This window comes from Apodemus sylvaticus, chromosome 6 (assembly GCF_947179515.1).
Source record: "Apodemus sylvaticus chromosome 6, mApoSyl1.1, whole genome shotgun sequence".
In the NCBI taxonomy this organism is placed as follows: domain Eukaryota; kingdom Metazoa; phylum Chordata; class Mammalia; order Rodentia; family Muridae; genus Apodemus; species Apodemus sylvaticus.
The window spans coordinates 31,673,022-31,688,680 of record NC_067477.1 but is presented as its reverse complement, the minus strand read 5'-3'; the positions used below and the strand labels follow the sequence as shown (position 1 = coordinate 31,688,680).

General features: G+C 40.5%; 1 protein-coding gene across 1 annotated transcript in view; it reads right to left on the bottom strand.

Moving 5' to 3' along the window:
- Cep128 (centrosomal protein 128) overlaps nucleotides 1–15,659 on the bottom strand; it is a 376,076-nt gene that overhangs the window by 343,593 nt on the left and 16,824 nt on the right. The window contains exons 4-5 of the mRNA XM_052186712.1: nucleotides 14,485–14,646; nucleotides 11,363–11,449 (exon numbers count right to left, since the gene is read on the bottom strand). Of these exons, the coding sequence (XP_052042672.1) occupies nucleotides 11,363–11,449; nucleotides 14,485–14,631 (234 nt within the window). The 5' untranslated portion in view covers nucleotides 14,632–14,646. The remainder of the gene's footprint in view (nucleotides 1–11,362; nucleotides 11,450–14,484; nucleotides 14,647–15,659) is intronic.

Sequence of the window (15,659 nt, the reverse complement as noted above, 5' to 3'; positions counted from 1 at the left end):
TATATTCTCTTGAGCCTGCTTATTTCTTTTATCAAAAGAGATTATTTATACACATACATACACACATACACACACGTGTATATGTATCCATAGTTAAAGCTCCGAAGAAGGCATCTTCTTTCAGAAGGTGTGCGATTTTCCCTCCAGCAGGAAGTCAGTTTAGAATCAATGGAAATCCCAAACCACCTCGATCCAGGTAGGAATAGGATTCTTTCTGTCCCCTTGAAGGCTGGTCTGTTTCCAGTTTTAATCCATCATTTCTCCTAGATTATCCTTCGTGTTGACAGCTGATTTTTGCAAAGGACTAATCTAGGTTTTGCATTTCCAAGTGATTTCTGATTCCAGAAACTCTGTTTTTAAGCCACCTCTAGAATTAGCTAGAAGTTCTCGAAGGAGGAAAGAATTCTAATAGAAAACTGATCCCTTCAATGGAATAGTATTGAAGTCCCAGAAATGAACCAACACACCTATGGTCACTTGGTCTTCGACAAAGGAGGTGAAAGCATCCAGTGAAAAAAAGATAGCCTTTTCAACAAATGTTGCTGGTTCAATTGGAGGTCAGCATGCAGAAGAATGCGCATCGATCCATTCTTATCTCCTTGTACTAAGCTCAACTCCAAATGGATCAAGGACCTCCACATAAAACCTGACACACTGAAACTAATCGAAAAGAAACTGGGGAAGACCCTGGAGGACATGGGCACAGGGGGAAAGTTCCTGAATAGAACACCAATAGCTTATGTTCTAAGATCAAGAATTGACAAATGAGACTCATAAAACTACAAAGTTTCTGTAAGGCAAAAGACACCGTCAAAAGGACAAAACATCAACCAACAGACTGGGAAAGGATCTTCACCAACCCTAAATCCGACAGAGGGCTAATATCTAATATATACAAAGAACTCAAGAAAGTAGAACCCAGAGAAACAAATAACCCCATTAAAAAGTGGGGTACGGAGCTAAACAAAGAATTTTCACCTGAAGAACTTCGGAGAGCTGAGAAGCACCTTAAGAAATGTTCAACATCATTAATCATTAGGGAAATGCAAATCAAAACAACCCTGAGATTTCACCTCACACCAGTCAGAATGGCTAAGGTCAAAAACTCAGGAGACAGCAGGTGTTGGCGAGGATGTGGAGAAAGAGGAACACTCCTCCACTGCTGGTGGGATTGCAAGATGGTGCGACCACTTTGGAAATCAGTCTGGCAGTTCCTCAGAAAACTGGGCATGACACTTCCTGAGGACCCTGCTATACCACTCCTGGGCATATATCCAGAGGGTTCTTCAGCATGCAATAAGGACACATGCTCCACTATGTTCATAGCAGCCCTATTTGTAGTAGCCAAAAGCTGGAAAGAACCTAGGTGTCCTTCAATGGAGGAATGGATACAAAAAATGTGGTATATTTACACAATGGAGTACTATTCAGCCATTAGAAACAATGAATTCGTGAAATTCTTAGAAAAATGGATGGAGCTAGAGAACATCATACTAAGTGAGGTAACCCAGTCTCAAAAGATCAATCATGGCATGCACTCACTGATAAGTGGATATTAGCCTAGAAACTTTGAATACACAGGACATAATCCACAAATTAAATGATGTCCAAAAAGAATGGAGGAGTGGCCCCTGGTTCTGGAAAGACTCAGTGCAAGAGTATAGGGGAATTCCAGAACAGGGAAGTGGGAAGGGGTGGATGGAAGAACAGGGGGACGGAAGAGGGCTTATGGGACTTTCGGGGAGTAAGGACCCAGAAAAGGGGAAATCATTTGAAATATAAATATAAAATATATCAATAAAAAAAAGAAAACTGATCCTTGCAAACTTCCTTTTCTCACGAGAGCCTGTATCAAAGCCTCACTGCCTCAGCACCCCCAGTCACCCAGTGCATCACTGCTACATTTCTTTCCTTGCTACTTGTTCTACAAAGGAAACTGGTCCCCAAACCAGAGCATGCCATGCCAAAATCACTTTGATGTGAACATGCTGGCTGACAAGTCCTAAGCTATACAGAGAGAGACAGACAGACAGACAGACAGAGACCAGACAGACAGACAGGCAGGCTGATGAAGAGGTAGGCATACCCAAACCAAGATGTATACAGACAAGACATACATAAACACACACACACACACACTAATTAACCCACCATAGACTATATTTAAAAATATATGTTGCAGAACAAGAGAAATGAAGCATCACTTCAAAATCTAGAAGCAATAATAAGTACTGGAAATTAATCATTCTAGAAGTCAGATAAAATTTATAATAATGTCCAGTCTAATACGGTAACTTTTCATAGGGGGCTGGAGAGACGGCTCAGTGTCAAGAACACTGGGTGCAAGGCGGCAGGAAAGACCCAACTGCTGAAAGTTGTCTTCTGACTAGCCATGTGCTATGAATGCATGTACATACACACATGTGAAGAAAGTAAATTTTAAGTGAGCTTAGTAAATGCTTAATAATGGGGATTTTCAGACAAGTTAAAGAACTTACAAATAAATGTTTAGCAAATACATTATGAGCACTTAAATATTAGCATAATCAAGTATGCATGATTATGTTAATTTTTAAAATGATGAAACTTAGTCTCCAAAAGGTTTAATAACTTGTTCAAAGTAACTGAAGCAATTTCTCAGGAAGAAGAAAACAGAATTCAATTTCAATTCTGATTCCAAAGACTACATTTCTTCCATAAGCCTCAATATTTTATGTTTTAAAACATGTGACTGCAAGGCCATGTGCAGGGCCCACATGCAGAGGTCAGAGAACCGCTTTCTAGAGTCGGGCTTCTCTCTTCAGCATCTGGGTTCCAGGAACTGAACTTGGGGTGCCATCCTTGCACAGAGAGCTCCTTTACCCTGAGCCATCTCATCATTTTCTAGGAAAAAAATACCTTCATATCTCATAGCTTTACATAAAGAACTTGAAGATATATTTTTCAACAAGAGAATAACCTAATTCAAAACTCTGAAGTACATTTATTAAATGGACTTAACAAAATGTAACTAATTAAATTTTACCCACAGACCACCATTACTGGACACCCCTTACCTTCAAACACTTAATGAATTAGTAGAAATCAGGCATGCAAGGAGTAGAGACTGTCAACTCTGGGCTATGGTAAATAGCTAATGTCTGGCCTAAACCACTTTCTTTGGTGTCATCAGGTACTTTTGACAAGTGAAACCCTGTTGGGAATTGGTTCTAATGCTGTGTCTTGATTCAGCCCCCAAATCAGGAATCTAGATGCTGAAGTTACTTGTCCCCATTTGGTTTTTGATTGATCAATAAAGAACCAACAGCCAATGGCCTAGCAGCGAGAGAGAGGCAGGATTTCTAGGTTCCTGGGGGAAGAAACACAGGTTAGATAAACAAAGGATCTCGGCCAGAAGGGAGTAGGTCAGACCAGACTGGGAAGGAACAGGAGGGAGGAATAACCAAAATGTAGGAAACAGAAGGGAAGCAGGGCCCAGAAGGGCTGCCCAGAAGCGTCTTTGGAAGCAAAGATAAGGGGACACCCAGAAGGAGCCAAGGCAACAAGATAAAATAATGATTTAAGAGGTGTTAAGTCAGAAATGCCAGAGGGGAGAATGTGCTGGCTACGGGAGGCTTAGAAATGCCTAGCAAGGCATAAGAACATTAGCTGGTGAGTGAGTGAGTGAGTGTGTGTGTGTGTGTGTGTGTGTGTGTCTTTCATTCATGAATCCAGAGAGAGAGAGAGAGAGAGAGAGAGAATGTGTGTGTGTGTGTGTGTGTGTGTATGTGTGTATGTGTGTGTGTGTGTGTGTGTGTGTGTGTGTGTATGTGTGTGTCTTTCATTCATGAATCCAGAGAGCTGTTGGGTGGGTACAGCATGCTTGCAACCACCAGGAGCCAAAGCAGATCAACTAATTCACCATTACAAAACCATTAGATAAAAAGAAAAACTAGGACTTTATTTAACATTCTGAAGAATTCACATACCAGATGAGACCATCATATTATTCCCAAAGGAAATTTTCCTCGCTTATTTTTGGGTTTTGTTTTATTAAATTATTTTATTTATTTACATCCCAAGTGTTGCCCCCTTTCCTAGTCCCTCATCACCCCCTCCCCCTCCCCTTTGCCTCATAGAAGGTGCTCTCCCACCCACTCCTCCCCACCCCGCTCCTACACCAGAACCCTCTTCCCTGGGACATCAACTCCATAGGAATAGAGACATCCTCTCCCACTGAAGCCAGACAAGGCAGTTAGTCAGTCAGTCTTCTGCTACACATGTGCCAGGGACCACAGACCAGCCCATATATGCTCTATGGTTGGTGGCTTGGTCTCTGGGAGCTCTGAGGGGTCTGAGTCAGTTGATACTGTTGTTCTTCCTATGGGGTTGCCATCCTCTTCAGCTCCTTCAATCCTTCCCCTAACTCTTCTATAGGGGCCCCCAACCTCAGTACAATGTCTGGCTGTAAGTATCTGCATCTGCCTCAGTCAGATGTTGGTAGAACCTCTCAGAGGACAGCCATGCTAGGCTCCCGTCTGCAGCACAGCATGGCATCAGTACAGTGTCAGGGTTTGGTGCCTGTGCATGGGATGGATCCCAGGTTGGGCCAGTCACTGGGTGGCCTTTCCCCAAAAGAAATTTTTAAGCAAAGTACGAATTAAAAGAAAACTTACTTATTAATACAAGCTTCTATGCTATAATTTGATTTTAAGTCTTTATCCTGTCTTTATCATTAAAATGAACTTAATTAACCTACTGGAATGAAGCAAAGACTATATTTTAATACCCTATTAACTACTTTAGCCTCATCGATACCAGCCCACCCAAAATTTCTACTGCAGGCAGTACTGATTGTATGCTAAATACTCAGCTATAGCATGCTCCACTGTTACATCAGTGCAAGAATACAGTCTGTTCTCTCACTAACGGTAACACAGGGCTCTAGAAGAAGCATGACAAAGCTAATCTGCTGTATAGTTCTTGAAATATTCCAACACTGTGAAGAAAAATAGGTTCCAAATCTGCACATCAATATTTGAACAAAACCTTCTCACTCATCCTATGTGACTAAAATGTTCCCAGAGCTCCCAGGAAGTTCAGAGCACAAAAAAATAACTCAGGATCAAAAGCTTCAGAAGCCCAGGAAGCCCAAGGCACACTGTACAACTAAACATGGCCACTGACCAGGACATCCACAAGAGTAGCGGTGGAAATCTCTGATGCTGCTGAACGGTGACCTGGACTCTACTCCACCGCACACACTGACAAGAAGAGCTGCTTCCTAGGCACCTCAGTGCTCGCTCACTTGCAGACTCCCTCCAGATTCCATTCTGTATGGGTGACAACTCGCTCTCATGACTTTATGACACTGGAATTATGTTCAGTAAGTGCAAGTAGTCTTCAAAATCTCAATCCTCAGTGTGTGATCATATAATTTTCCAAAATTTCAATTTGAGGTCTTCATTTTCAGAAATATGAAGTTACAGCATAGAGAAATAGCTTAACCTAAGAGCACATGCAGCTTTTACAAAGATCACAAGTCCACTTCCCAGGACCCACGTTGGGCAGCTCACGACTACCTAGAACTCCAGCTCCAGGGCATCCAACACCCTCTTCTTGATTCTTCAGGCATGAACACATACGCATGCACATAAGTAACAATAAATCTTTGAAGTTACATCATTAGAAACAGTGAGTAACCATGTCAGCTCAGTGGAGTAACTGAATTCTAATGCTAGGTTCTAAAATGTACCCTATTGTTCAAGATATCACTTAAAAGACCACAGGCATGTTAATGACCAGTCTGTGACCCAGTTTCCTTATCTTAAAAATAAAAATATAAACACTATTTCTTACAACATTGTAAGAAAATAACATTTAAAACCTAAAGTAATAGGAAAATCCCTAAAAAGACTATAGAAAGTTAGGCACTGCTCCTGCATTAAATCCAGAGACTTTACAATTCACCACATGACCCATCCAAAGCCCTCAGAGGTAATAAGCAAAGAATTAAACTTTGTGTATTTGCAGGAATCAAAGGCAGCTTACTACAGAGGTACCTGCACAGGCTTGCTTGTTTGTATGACTGATGATAGCCAAAGCATGGAGCCAGCCCAGCACCCACCAACAGATGGTCAGAAAAATATGATATACATCACAAATGTGTATGTATATAGACACATATATGCATGCAATGAAATATAACTCAGCCATGAAAAAAATAAAGCCATATCATTTGCAGGGAAATGCAGGGAGATCATTATGACAAGCAAATTAAGCTAGACTGAGAAGGATGAGGGACATGAGAGGGAGCTCCTTGAGAAGAGAGTGGAATTAATGGCAGAGATGAGGAAGACAGCAGTGGGGAATGGGTTTAGTACCCGTTCATCCAAAGTACATCCATGTGTGAAAACACCATAAAGGGACCCAACACTTTGTAAATTAATGTATGCTAATAAAAAGTTAAAGTGAAATAAATAGTAGACTTAGGTTTCAGGTCATAAAGCGCTGAGGGAACAATAGTAAATACAGAGTATTCAGAGACATAGAGCCTAAAAGGACCTTGCAAGATCATAACCAGCGGGATTTGAAGACCACAGTGAATACCCATTGTAGCTGCCTTGTTAAGTGAAAATCAGCTTAGGAGAAAAACACCACACCAGATATTCATACTTTCAAGCTGTTCTCCTTACCCATCAATAAATTATAGTCACAGAGCAAAGACAGCAGCAAATAAATATTTAAACAGACAACCTACATATCCATTAACTGAGGATTAAACAATAGTCATTTATAAAATCTAAGTTAATAATAAAAGCTCCTGTCTTTCCTAAGGAAAAAGAGTTGATTAGGTTTTCTAAGAAGTCTCTTTATATTTTAAAAGGAAAATGCTAATTCAAGTAGGCAATGAATATTCATCATGGTGAAATTTTCTTAACAGTTGAGTTATCACAGGCTAAAATACATTATTCTACTATAAAGCGTGTATAAATTAAAAAGCATGTTCTAGGGGCTGGTAAGATAGCTCAGACAGTAAAAGTACTTATTGCTTATTGCTTACTGTCAATTCTGATAGCCCACATAAATCCCTAGAACCCCAACAGTAAAAGGAAATAACTGTTCCTGCAAATTGTGTTGATTTCAACACACATATCAAGGCACATGTACATGTGAGAACACATGCACATGCACATGCACACATATTCATACACACACACATACATTTACACATGAAATGAATGAATAAAATGCAGCTCTCAATGCCTAGGAAAAGAAACTGGAGAGAGCATACATTAGCAGCTTGACAGCACACCTGAAAGCTCTAGAATAAAAAGAAGTAAATACACCCAAGAGAAGTAGAAGGTAGGAAATAATCAAACTCAGGGCTAAAATCAACCAAGTAGACACAAAAATAACTATACAAAGAATCAACAAAACTAGGAGCTAGTCTTTTGAGAAAATAGACAAGATAGAGAAACCCTTAACCAGACTAACCAGAGGGCACAGAGACAGTATTCAAATTAATAAAATCAGAAATGCAAAGGGAAACATAACAACAGAAATGGAGGAAATTGAAAAAAATCATCAGATCCTACTACAAAAAATACTCAACATAACTGGACAATCTGGATGAAATGGACAATGTACTCACTGATAAGTGGATATTAGCCCAAAAGCTCAGAATAACCAAGATACAATTCACAGACCACATGAAGCTCAAGAAAGAAGACCAAAGTATAGATGCTTTGGTCCTTAGAAGGGGAACAAAATACTCATGGGAGCAAATACAGAGACAAAGTGTGGAGCAGAGACTGAAGGAAAGGCCATCCAGAGACTGCCCCATGTGGGGATCCATTCCATATACAGTCACCAAACCCAGACACTACTATGGATGCCAAGAAGTTCATGTTGAAGGAGCCTGATACAGCTGTCTCCTGAGAGGCTCTGCCAGAGCCTGACAAATACAGAAGCAGATGCTTGCAGTCAAACATTGGACTGATCAAAGGGTCCCCAATGGAGGAGTTAGAGAAAAGACTGAAGGAGCTGAAGGGGATTGCAACCCCATAGGAAGAACAACAATATCAACCAATCAGACCACCCCCCAGAGCTCCCAGGAATCAAACCACAAACCAAGGAGTACACGTGGAGGGACCCATGGCTCCAGCCACATATGCAGCAGAGCCTAGCCTTGTTGGGCATCAATGGGAGAAGAGGCCCTTGGTCCTGTGAAGGCTCAGTGCCCCAGTGTAGGGGAATGTGAGGATAGGGAAATGAGAGATGGTGGGTGGGTGTGTGAGCACCCTCATAGAAGCAGGGGAAGGGGGAAGGGATAGAGGGCTTGGGGGGGTGGGCAGTAACCGAGAAAAGGGATAACATTTGAAATGTAAATAAAATAGCCAATAAAAAATAATATCAAAAATAAAAAATAAATTAAAAAAAATAAAGATGGACAGCTTTGCCGGGTGCTTTGAGGACTTAAAGTTTATAAGTAAAAAGACCCAGAAAAGACCCCAGTAAATGGAATTAAAAAAAAAAGACAGGGCCAGGGAGGATAGAGATGGGATATGGGATATTTTATTTGTTTTTTGCTGTTGTTCTGTTTTGTTTTTGACAAAAACAGTTTAAAAAAAAAAGAAAAGAAGAGAAGAGAAGAGAAGAGAAGAGAAGAGAAGAGAAGAGAAAAGAAAAGAAAAGAAAAGAAAAGAAAATTCATGCTGTCCTCACTAGTTCAAGCATACAGCAATTAGTGCCACAATCCATGGACATGTCAGAATATAAAGTCACTAACCATCAAGTGTCAGAGCAGAACAAGAGCTTAAGGAAGCCAGAGAGGAAAAATGGACCAGGCTAAGGAACGTTCAACAGCAAAAAGACTCTGCTCTTCTAGGTCTTTTTTTCTATGAGTGGCTGGAAAGCAACCCTGTTGGGCTGAACAGTCACTGCACAGAATTCAGTGTCTAACTCTTGCTGCAACATGCTTTCTGCTGCCTGTTTTCTATTTCTAGTAAATAATAATGTTCTCCTTTTTCACAAATAAATTAAAAAGGGAAAATATCTATTGTTAATAAAGTAACCTAAAACAGTTTGTGGGCTACCTACACACATGATGTCTACAGCTGAGTCTTTCAAACACATATAAATCATAAATATCCTGTAGGTGTACAAGTGCCCACACTTATTTTCTAAGGGAAAATAGTATAGACCTTTACAGAAAAGCCCTGTTTCCTTCTGCTCAATTAGTTTCCAATTACAAGCAAATAATAACTACTACAGTTCTACTTTGTAAGAGGAAAGCAAGTCCTCAATCACAGCTTGGGACATATTTGACAATTGGTATAGCACAAAGATACATAAACCATTACTGTATAATGTAAATCCTTCTTGTTGCAATGTGAACACTACTCATTCCTTCATAAAGAAGAAAGACATTTAAGCGGGTCCCCAAAGGTGAGTGCACAAATTCACAAGAAGCTAGTGGGTTAGGGTTAGGGTTAGGGTTAGGGTTAGGGCTAGGGCTAGGGCTAGGGTTAGGGCTAGGGTTAGGGTTAGGGTTAGGGTTAGGGTTAGGGTTAGGGTTAGGGTTCACAGGCTAGTTGCCTATCTGATTTCCTTCACTAAGCTTCAATACAGCATAAAACCTAAACACCTGTTTTACCTTACATACGATCTCCCTCAAAAAGCATAGAGAATCTAGCAAAACATTAATACAACTAATAAATTTACTCTTGAAATCTGTACTTTCATGGCATCTGAACCAAACATAAATTGGCATACCTTTGAAATGGCAATTTTGAAATATCTAGCAAACCTTTAAGAAAACATACTCATTAACCCATTACTTTTACTTCCATAATTCCCATGATTACACAAATATACATACACCACACACACACACACACATATGCACAAACACACACACATACACAGATCAAGTTAGATAAATACAGTAACAGTCACTATTATATTGTTCATATTAAAGAGAAAACATCCAAACTATAGAATATTATACAACTATACAAAAGGCTATTTTGTGTAGTTTTATTTTTGATGCTATGATAAAATATTCTTACCCATATGTATGCATATATATGTATATATATACACATACGTCATATACCAAAAAGAGCTTATTTTAGCTAACAATTCCAGGTTATAGGCTGGTGGCTCTCAACCTTCCTAATACTGTGACCCTTTAATACAATCATCATGCTGTGGTAGCCCCCAACCATAAAATTATTTTCATTGCTACTTTATAAATATTAGTTTTGCTCCTGTATCAATCATTATGCAAATATCTGTGTTTTCTGATGATCTTAGGTGACCCCTATCAAAGGGGCATTCAACATGCAAGGAGGTTATAACCCACAGGTTGAGAAACATTGGTATAGGCCTTTATTACATGGAAGCTAAGGCAGCAGGAGTTTGAACCCGCCAGTCACATGACTACAGTCAGATGACTACAGTCAAAAGCAGAGAAATAACTGGATCAAACTCATTTGCTTGCTTGCACTCAGAGGCTTTCCCCCCTCTCTTATATAACCCTGGAAGCCAAGTCCATGACATGGTGCTGCCGCAGTGGGCTGGATCTTTCCACATCAATTAAGACAATCCCTCATAGCTGTGCCTATAGTCCAACCTGATCTAGTCAGCCTCACATTGAGATTCTCCTCCTAGGTTGTTATGAGGCTGACAGTTAAGCCAAGCAGTCAGAGTCATCCACCTACACAAAGCTGTGTGGACAATAAAAGAACAGAAAACGTGTGCAGATGTTATGCTGTTCTACTTTTTAAAGCAGTGAGCTATATGGACACAAAACTATGCAAAGTATTTGGAATGGCGTACAAGTAATTATCAAAAGTGCTACCTCTGTAAAGTACAACTTCAAAGTTTTACTTTTTAAAAATAATAATCATAGGGTAGGAGAATGGCTCTGTAGTTAAGAGCACCTGATGCACTTCCATTGGACCTAAGTTCGATTCCCAGCCCCAACACGGCAGGCAGCTCACAACTGTCTGTAACTCCAGTTCCAAGGGACCTGGCACACTCATGTCAATGCACATAAAATAAAATTAAATAAGTTCTTTAAACTGCCTTATGGTTTTCAGTTCAAACTTAGTAGAAGAACTCAGATTTCCCACTTGGATTCAACTTAACTTCTTTGGAAGAGCAGATAGTACTCTTAACCACTGAGCCCTATCTCCAGCCCCAGTAAGGCAGTTTAAACTGTATACTTATTAACTGTTAACTGCTTATCTTACTTATACTGCCATTCACCTAAGTACGAACTTTTATGTTGTTACCTCCTTATCCTGTATGCCCACTCCCCTAAATACACATTTGCATATGGTGAGCAAGCTGCAAACAGCCGAAACCTTCCCACCTGCCCAACGGCGCTCGCCTGTCCAGTGCTGTATTCTCGATATCGCCCAAGCATCTGATCCACTTGTCGAAGATTCCGAGTGGTGTCCTTGGGAAAGAAAACACTCAATCAATCATCCCAAACACTATTTTTCCAATCAATTTTATTATTGTCAAAGAACTAAGTCAGCTTTGTAAAAGATACAATTTCTGCCAGGCAACTCGGATTATCAACAAAGTTCCTACACAGCAAATCTCTACAACACTGAAGAGAAGCCCAGATCCACCTGCATTTATGTAAAATCTGAAGCAGGTAATTTACAAGTCCTTATCCAAAGCTCCATAATAAGTTAACAAAAAACAAAACAAAACAAAAAAAAAAAAAAAAAAAAAAAAAACAAATTCAGAAGAGTTCTTTTCAGAAAGCTGTGCAGTTGTAATTCACACTTTTCTTACAACAAAGCAATCTTAAACATCAAGAGTTAGCAGAATAGGTTATGTGCACAGCAAGGTGGAGGCCAGGATGGGCTGTGCAGTAAGAACATAGTATATGTATAAGAAAATAGTATGGGAAAAGGAAGAAAGAGAGGGAGAAAAGAAGGGAGAGAGAAAAAGAGGGGAGCAAAGAGGGAGGGAAGGAAGGAGGGAGGGAGGGAAGGAAGGAAGGAAGGAGGGAAGGAAGGAAGGAAGGAGGGAGGAAGGGAAGGAAGGAAGGAAGGAGGGAGGGAGGGAAGGAGGGAAGGCGGGAGGGAGGGAAGGAAGGAGGGAAGGAGGGAGGGAAGGAAGGAGGGAAGGAGGGAAGGAGGGGGAAGAAAGGAGAGAAGGAGGGAAGGAGGTAGGGAAGGAGGGAAGGAGGGAGGGGAGGGAGGGAGGGAAGGAGGGAGGGAAGGAAGGAGGGAGGGAAGGGAGGGAGGGAAGGAGGGAGGGGAGGAAGAGAAGGAAGGAGGGAGGAAGGGAAGGGGAGGAAAGGAGGGAGGGAGGGAAGGAGGGAAGGAGGGAGGAAGGGAAGGAAGGAAGGAGGGAGGGAGGGAGGGAGGGAGGGAAGGAGGGAAGAAGGGAAGGAAGGAGGGAGGGAGGGAAGGAAGGAAGGAGAGAAGGAAGGAGGGAAGGAGGGAAGGAGGGAGAGAAGGAGGGAAGGAGGGAGGGGAGGGAAGGAGGGAGGGGAGAGAGGGAAGGAGGGAAGGAGGGAGGGGAGGGAGAGAAGGAAGGAGGGAGGGCAGAAAGAGAAAAAGAGCAGAAAGAAATCCTTAAAAAGCAAAGGGAAGTGGGAAGGGGTGGGTGGGAGGACAGGGGGAGAGAAGGGGGCTTATGGGACCTTCGGGGAGTGGGGGGCTAGAAAAGGGGAAATCATTTGAAATGTAAATAAAAAATATATCGAATTAAAAAAAAAAGAAGAAGAACGGAGCGCTCCAATTCACCTGAGCAAAGCAAGGATGAACTGGGAGAAGCAGAAAGCTCTGGGCCTACACGGATCCTTTGCCGGACATCTGCAAATATATGAAGCTTCCTATTTTCTTTTTTTTTTTTTTTTTTTTTTTTTTTTTTTGTAGATAGGGTTTCTCTGTGTAGCCCTGGCTGTCATGGAACTCACTCTGTAGACCAGACTGGCCTCGAATTCAGAAATCCACCTGTATTTGCCTCCCAAGTACTGGGATTAAAAGTGTGCGCCAACAAAAATAAATAAATAAATAAATAAAATAAAATAAAATAAAATAAAATAAAATAAAATAAAATGAAATGAAATGAAATGAAATGAAATGAAATGAAATGAAATGAAATGAAATGAAATGAAAAAATGAAAAAAAAAAAAAAGCAAATGTCCTCAAGTCTGGATAGAAAGCGAGTTGTTAGGGCTCTTGTACTCCTGTGACTTCCTCACTATAGAACTTGATTTAGAGAAGAGAAAATGTGCCCTTTAATCTTTTAATGAACAATAAAATTGTTTCTAATCAAAACAGAAAGTTTCTACCTAAATATGATTGGCTTTACATAAGAGATTAAAGGACTGGTTTCTTTCGAATAAGCCTACTTGTTAATGTGTCTCTTTGGCAAGAAAGTAGAAGGATTCAAACTCTAAAATTCCATTATTATATTAACTTAAATACGTTTACAGAAAAGAGGTGTTTGTTAGTGTGATATAAAATTATAATTTCTCCAACAATTACTCTCTTCCCATCTAGCACACTAACCCAAAGCAATTCAAAGCCAAATTCCCTATTTACATGGGCTAAGGTAAAAGCAAGGGATTAATCTATTGGAAAGAATTCTGGGTTTGTTCCCCATGAGACCATGCTACCCATCCAAGGTCTTTACATGGAAAAGATCAGACTGCCCCCACTCAAATTTCCAAACACTGACAGAAATTATCTTAGAAACCAAAATGACATCTCTATACATATTAGCCAGCCGGTGATAACCTGCTTCCCCCAAACCTCTCTAACAGGCACAAGCACACAGGAGACTAAACAGTAGTGCTGGCCAGCACTTCACTCCCACAATATTTTACTTGCAAATACGGTTTTATCCTATCACAATCTATCCTCAACAACCTATCAGCTACTTCAGGGATCATCACCAGAGATAATGGTCACTCAAGACTAATGGTCTCTAGAACTATACCTATGTGACTTACATGTCAAAAGGCATCCTGGAGATGTGACTTAACACCTAGAGTGGACTCTTTAGCTGAGAAGACAAAATGAAACCACAAGTGTCCTTAAAAGAGAAAGGGTGGCTGGCAATGTGGCTCACAGATAGAGCCTGAGGAGATCCCCAGTATATCAGAAAAACAGTCAGCAACAAAAAAGGAAGAAGGGAAAAAGGAAAAGAAAGGCAGAAAGGAGGGCATAACCAGCCAAAGAGACTCGACCACCATGATGGCTGGCTGTGAAAATGAAGAAAGAGGAACCCAAGACAAGGTACACGAGCACTCACAAAAGGCAAAGAAACAGAATTTTCTCTTTCTTCTGACTATGGAGCTGTGAGGTAATAAACTTTGTTATTTTAAGGCTTTAGCCTGAGGGTCATTTCTCACAGTACTAAAAAATAAAAATAAAAAAATAAAAAAACACTGTATTGACTGCAACCATTACTCAGCTCAAACTATTAAAAAATCTATCAAATGCAACGCACTGTCAAACTAACCTGTAAAGTATTGGTTATGGTGTTGACCTTTGCGGTGACATCAACTGTAGAACGACTTCCAATTCCCCTTTGAACTGACCTGGTTGCCCATCGACTCAGTCCATCACGATAGCGGAAATGCTCTGAATCACTGGATGATTCTGCCATTGATGTAGACAAATCCTTCAAAATAAATCCAATCCAGTGTCAAGTAAAAAACACAGAAGGAGGGAACCCACTACTGACCTTCTTGTATGTTTAAGTATTTGTTACAATAGTCTTTGAGCAAATAGACACACAAGAAAACACAGAAGGTCACTTCCCATGTAATTCTGCTTCCCTGGCTTGCTCTGCTCTGAGAAAACTGCTCCCAGATGGTTGCCATGCGTTATCAATCCCAAGTACCACATCCTAAGATTTGTGGTCTGCTGCCAGGATTGAAAGTACTTTCATATACAATGTGTCAACCATTCCAACTGTGACAAAACAAAAACATTCTCTGAAGACCTACACTTCGGGAGCCTAAGGGATAACTCAGCTTTGACTTCAAGCATCAATATAAATGCTGGGTATGGGATAAGGGGGATCCCTAGAGCGAGCCAGCTTGCTAAACTAGCCAAATTGGCAAGCTCTGGTTAAAGAGACCACGCCTCAGAATATAAGATGGAGAACAAATGAGGAAAGCAGGGAACCATGGGACATCAACCTCTGACCTCTATGTGTACAGACACAGACATGCACTCCCATGATCACATGAACTCACACACATGTAAACATGTATACATCATACACACACATAAAAAAAGACTTCATTCCTTAATATTAGTCCAGTAACTATTCTGAGGTATAAGAATATACCTCTAAACCTAAAAATATGACAGATACCCTACAGGAACCATGATAAAATCCCAGTGTGTTGCAAAATAAGAACTCTCCTACAGCCAATTTAAAATTGCAGAATTAAACAAATGCTGTGATGCAGCAACAAATTTTACAATAATGTATTTATAAGAAGATGCTGGCCTCAACACATATACCAAAATAGAAGGTCTCCCTACCAGAATATAGGTTCAGCAATGGGGAATTCTCTAAAGGTGCTTTTCTCCCACCATTACTTCAACTGTCTATTTGATTCATCTGAAAAATTATTTGTGCAAGATAATCTCATTTCAGAAAAATTATTAATAGAAGTTGGG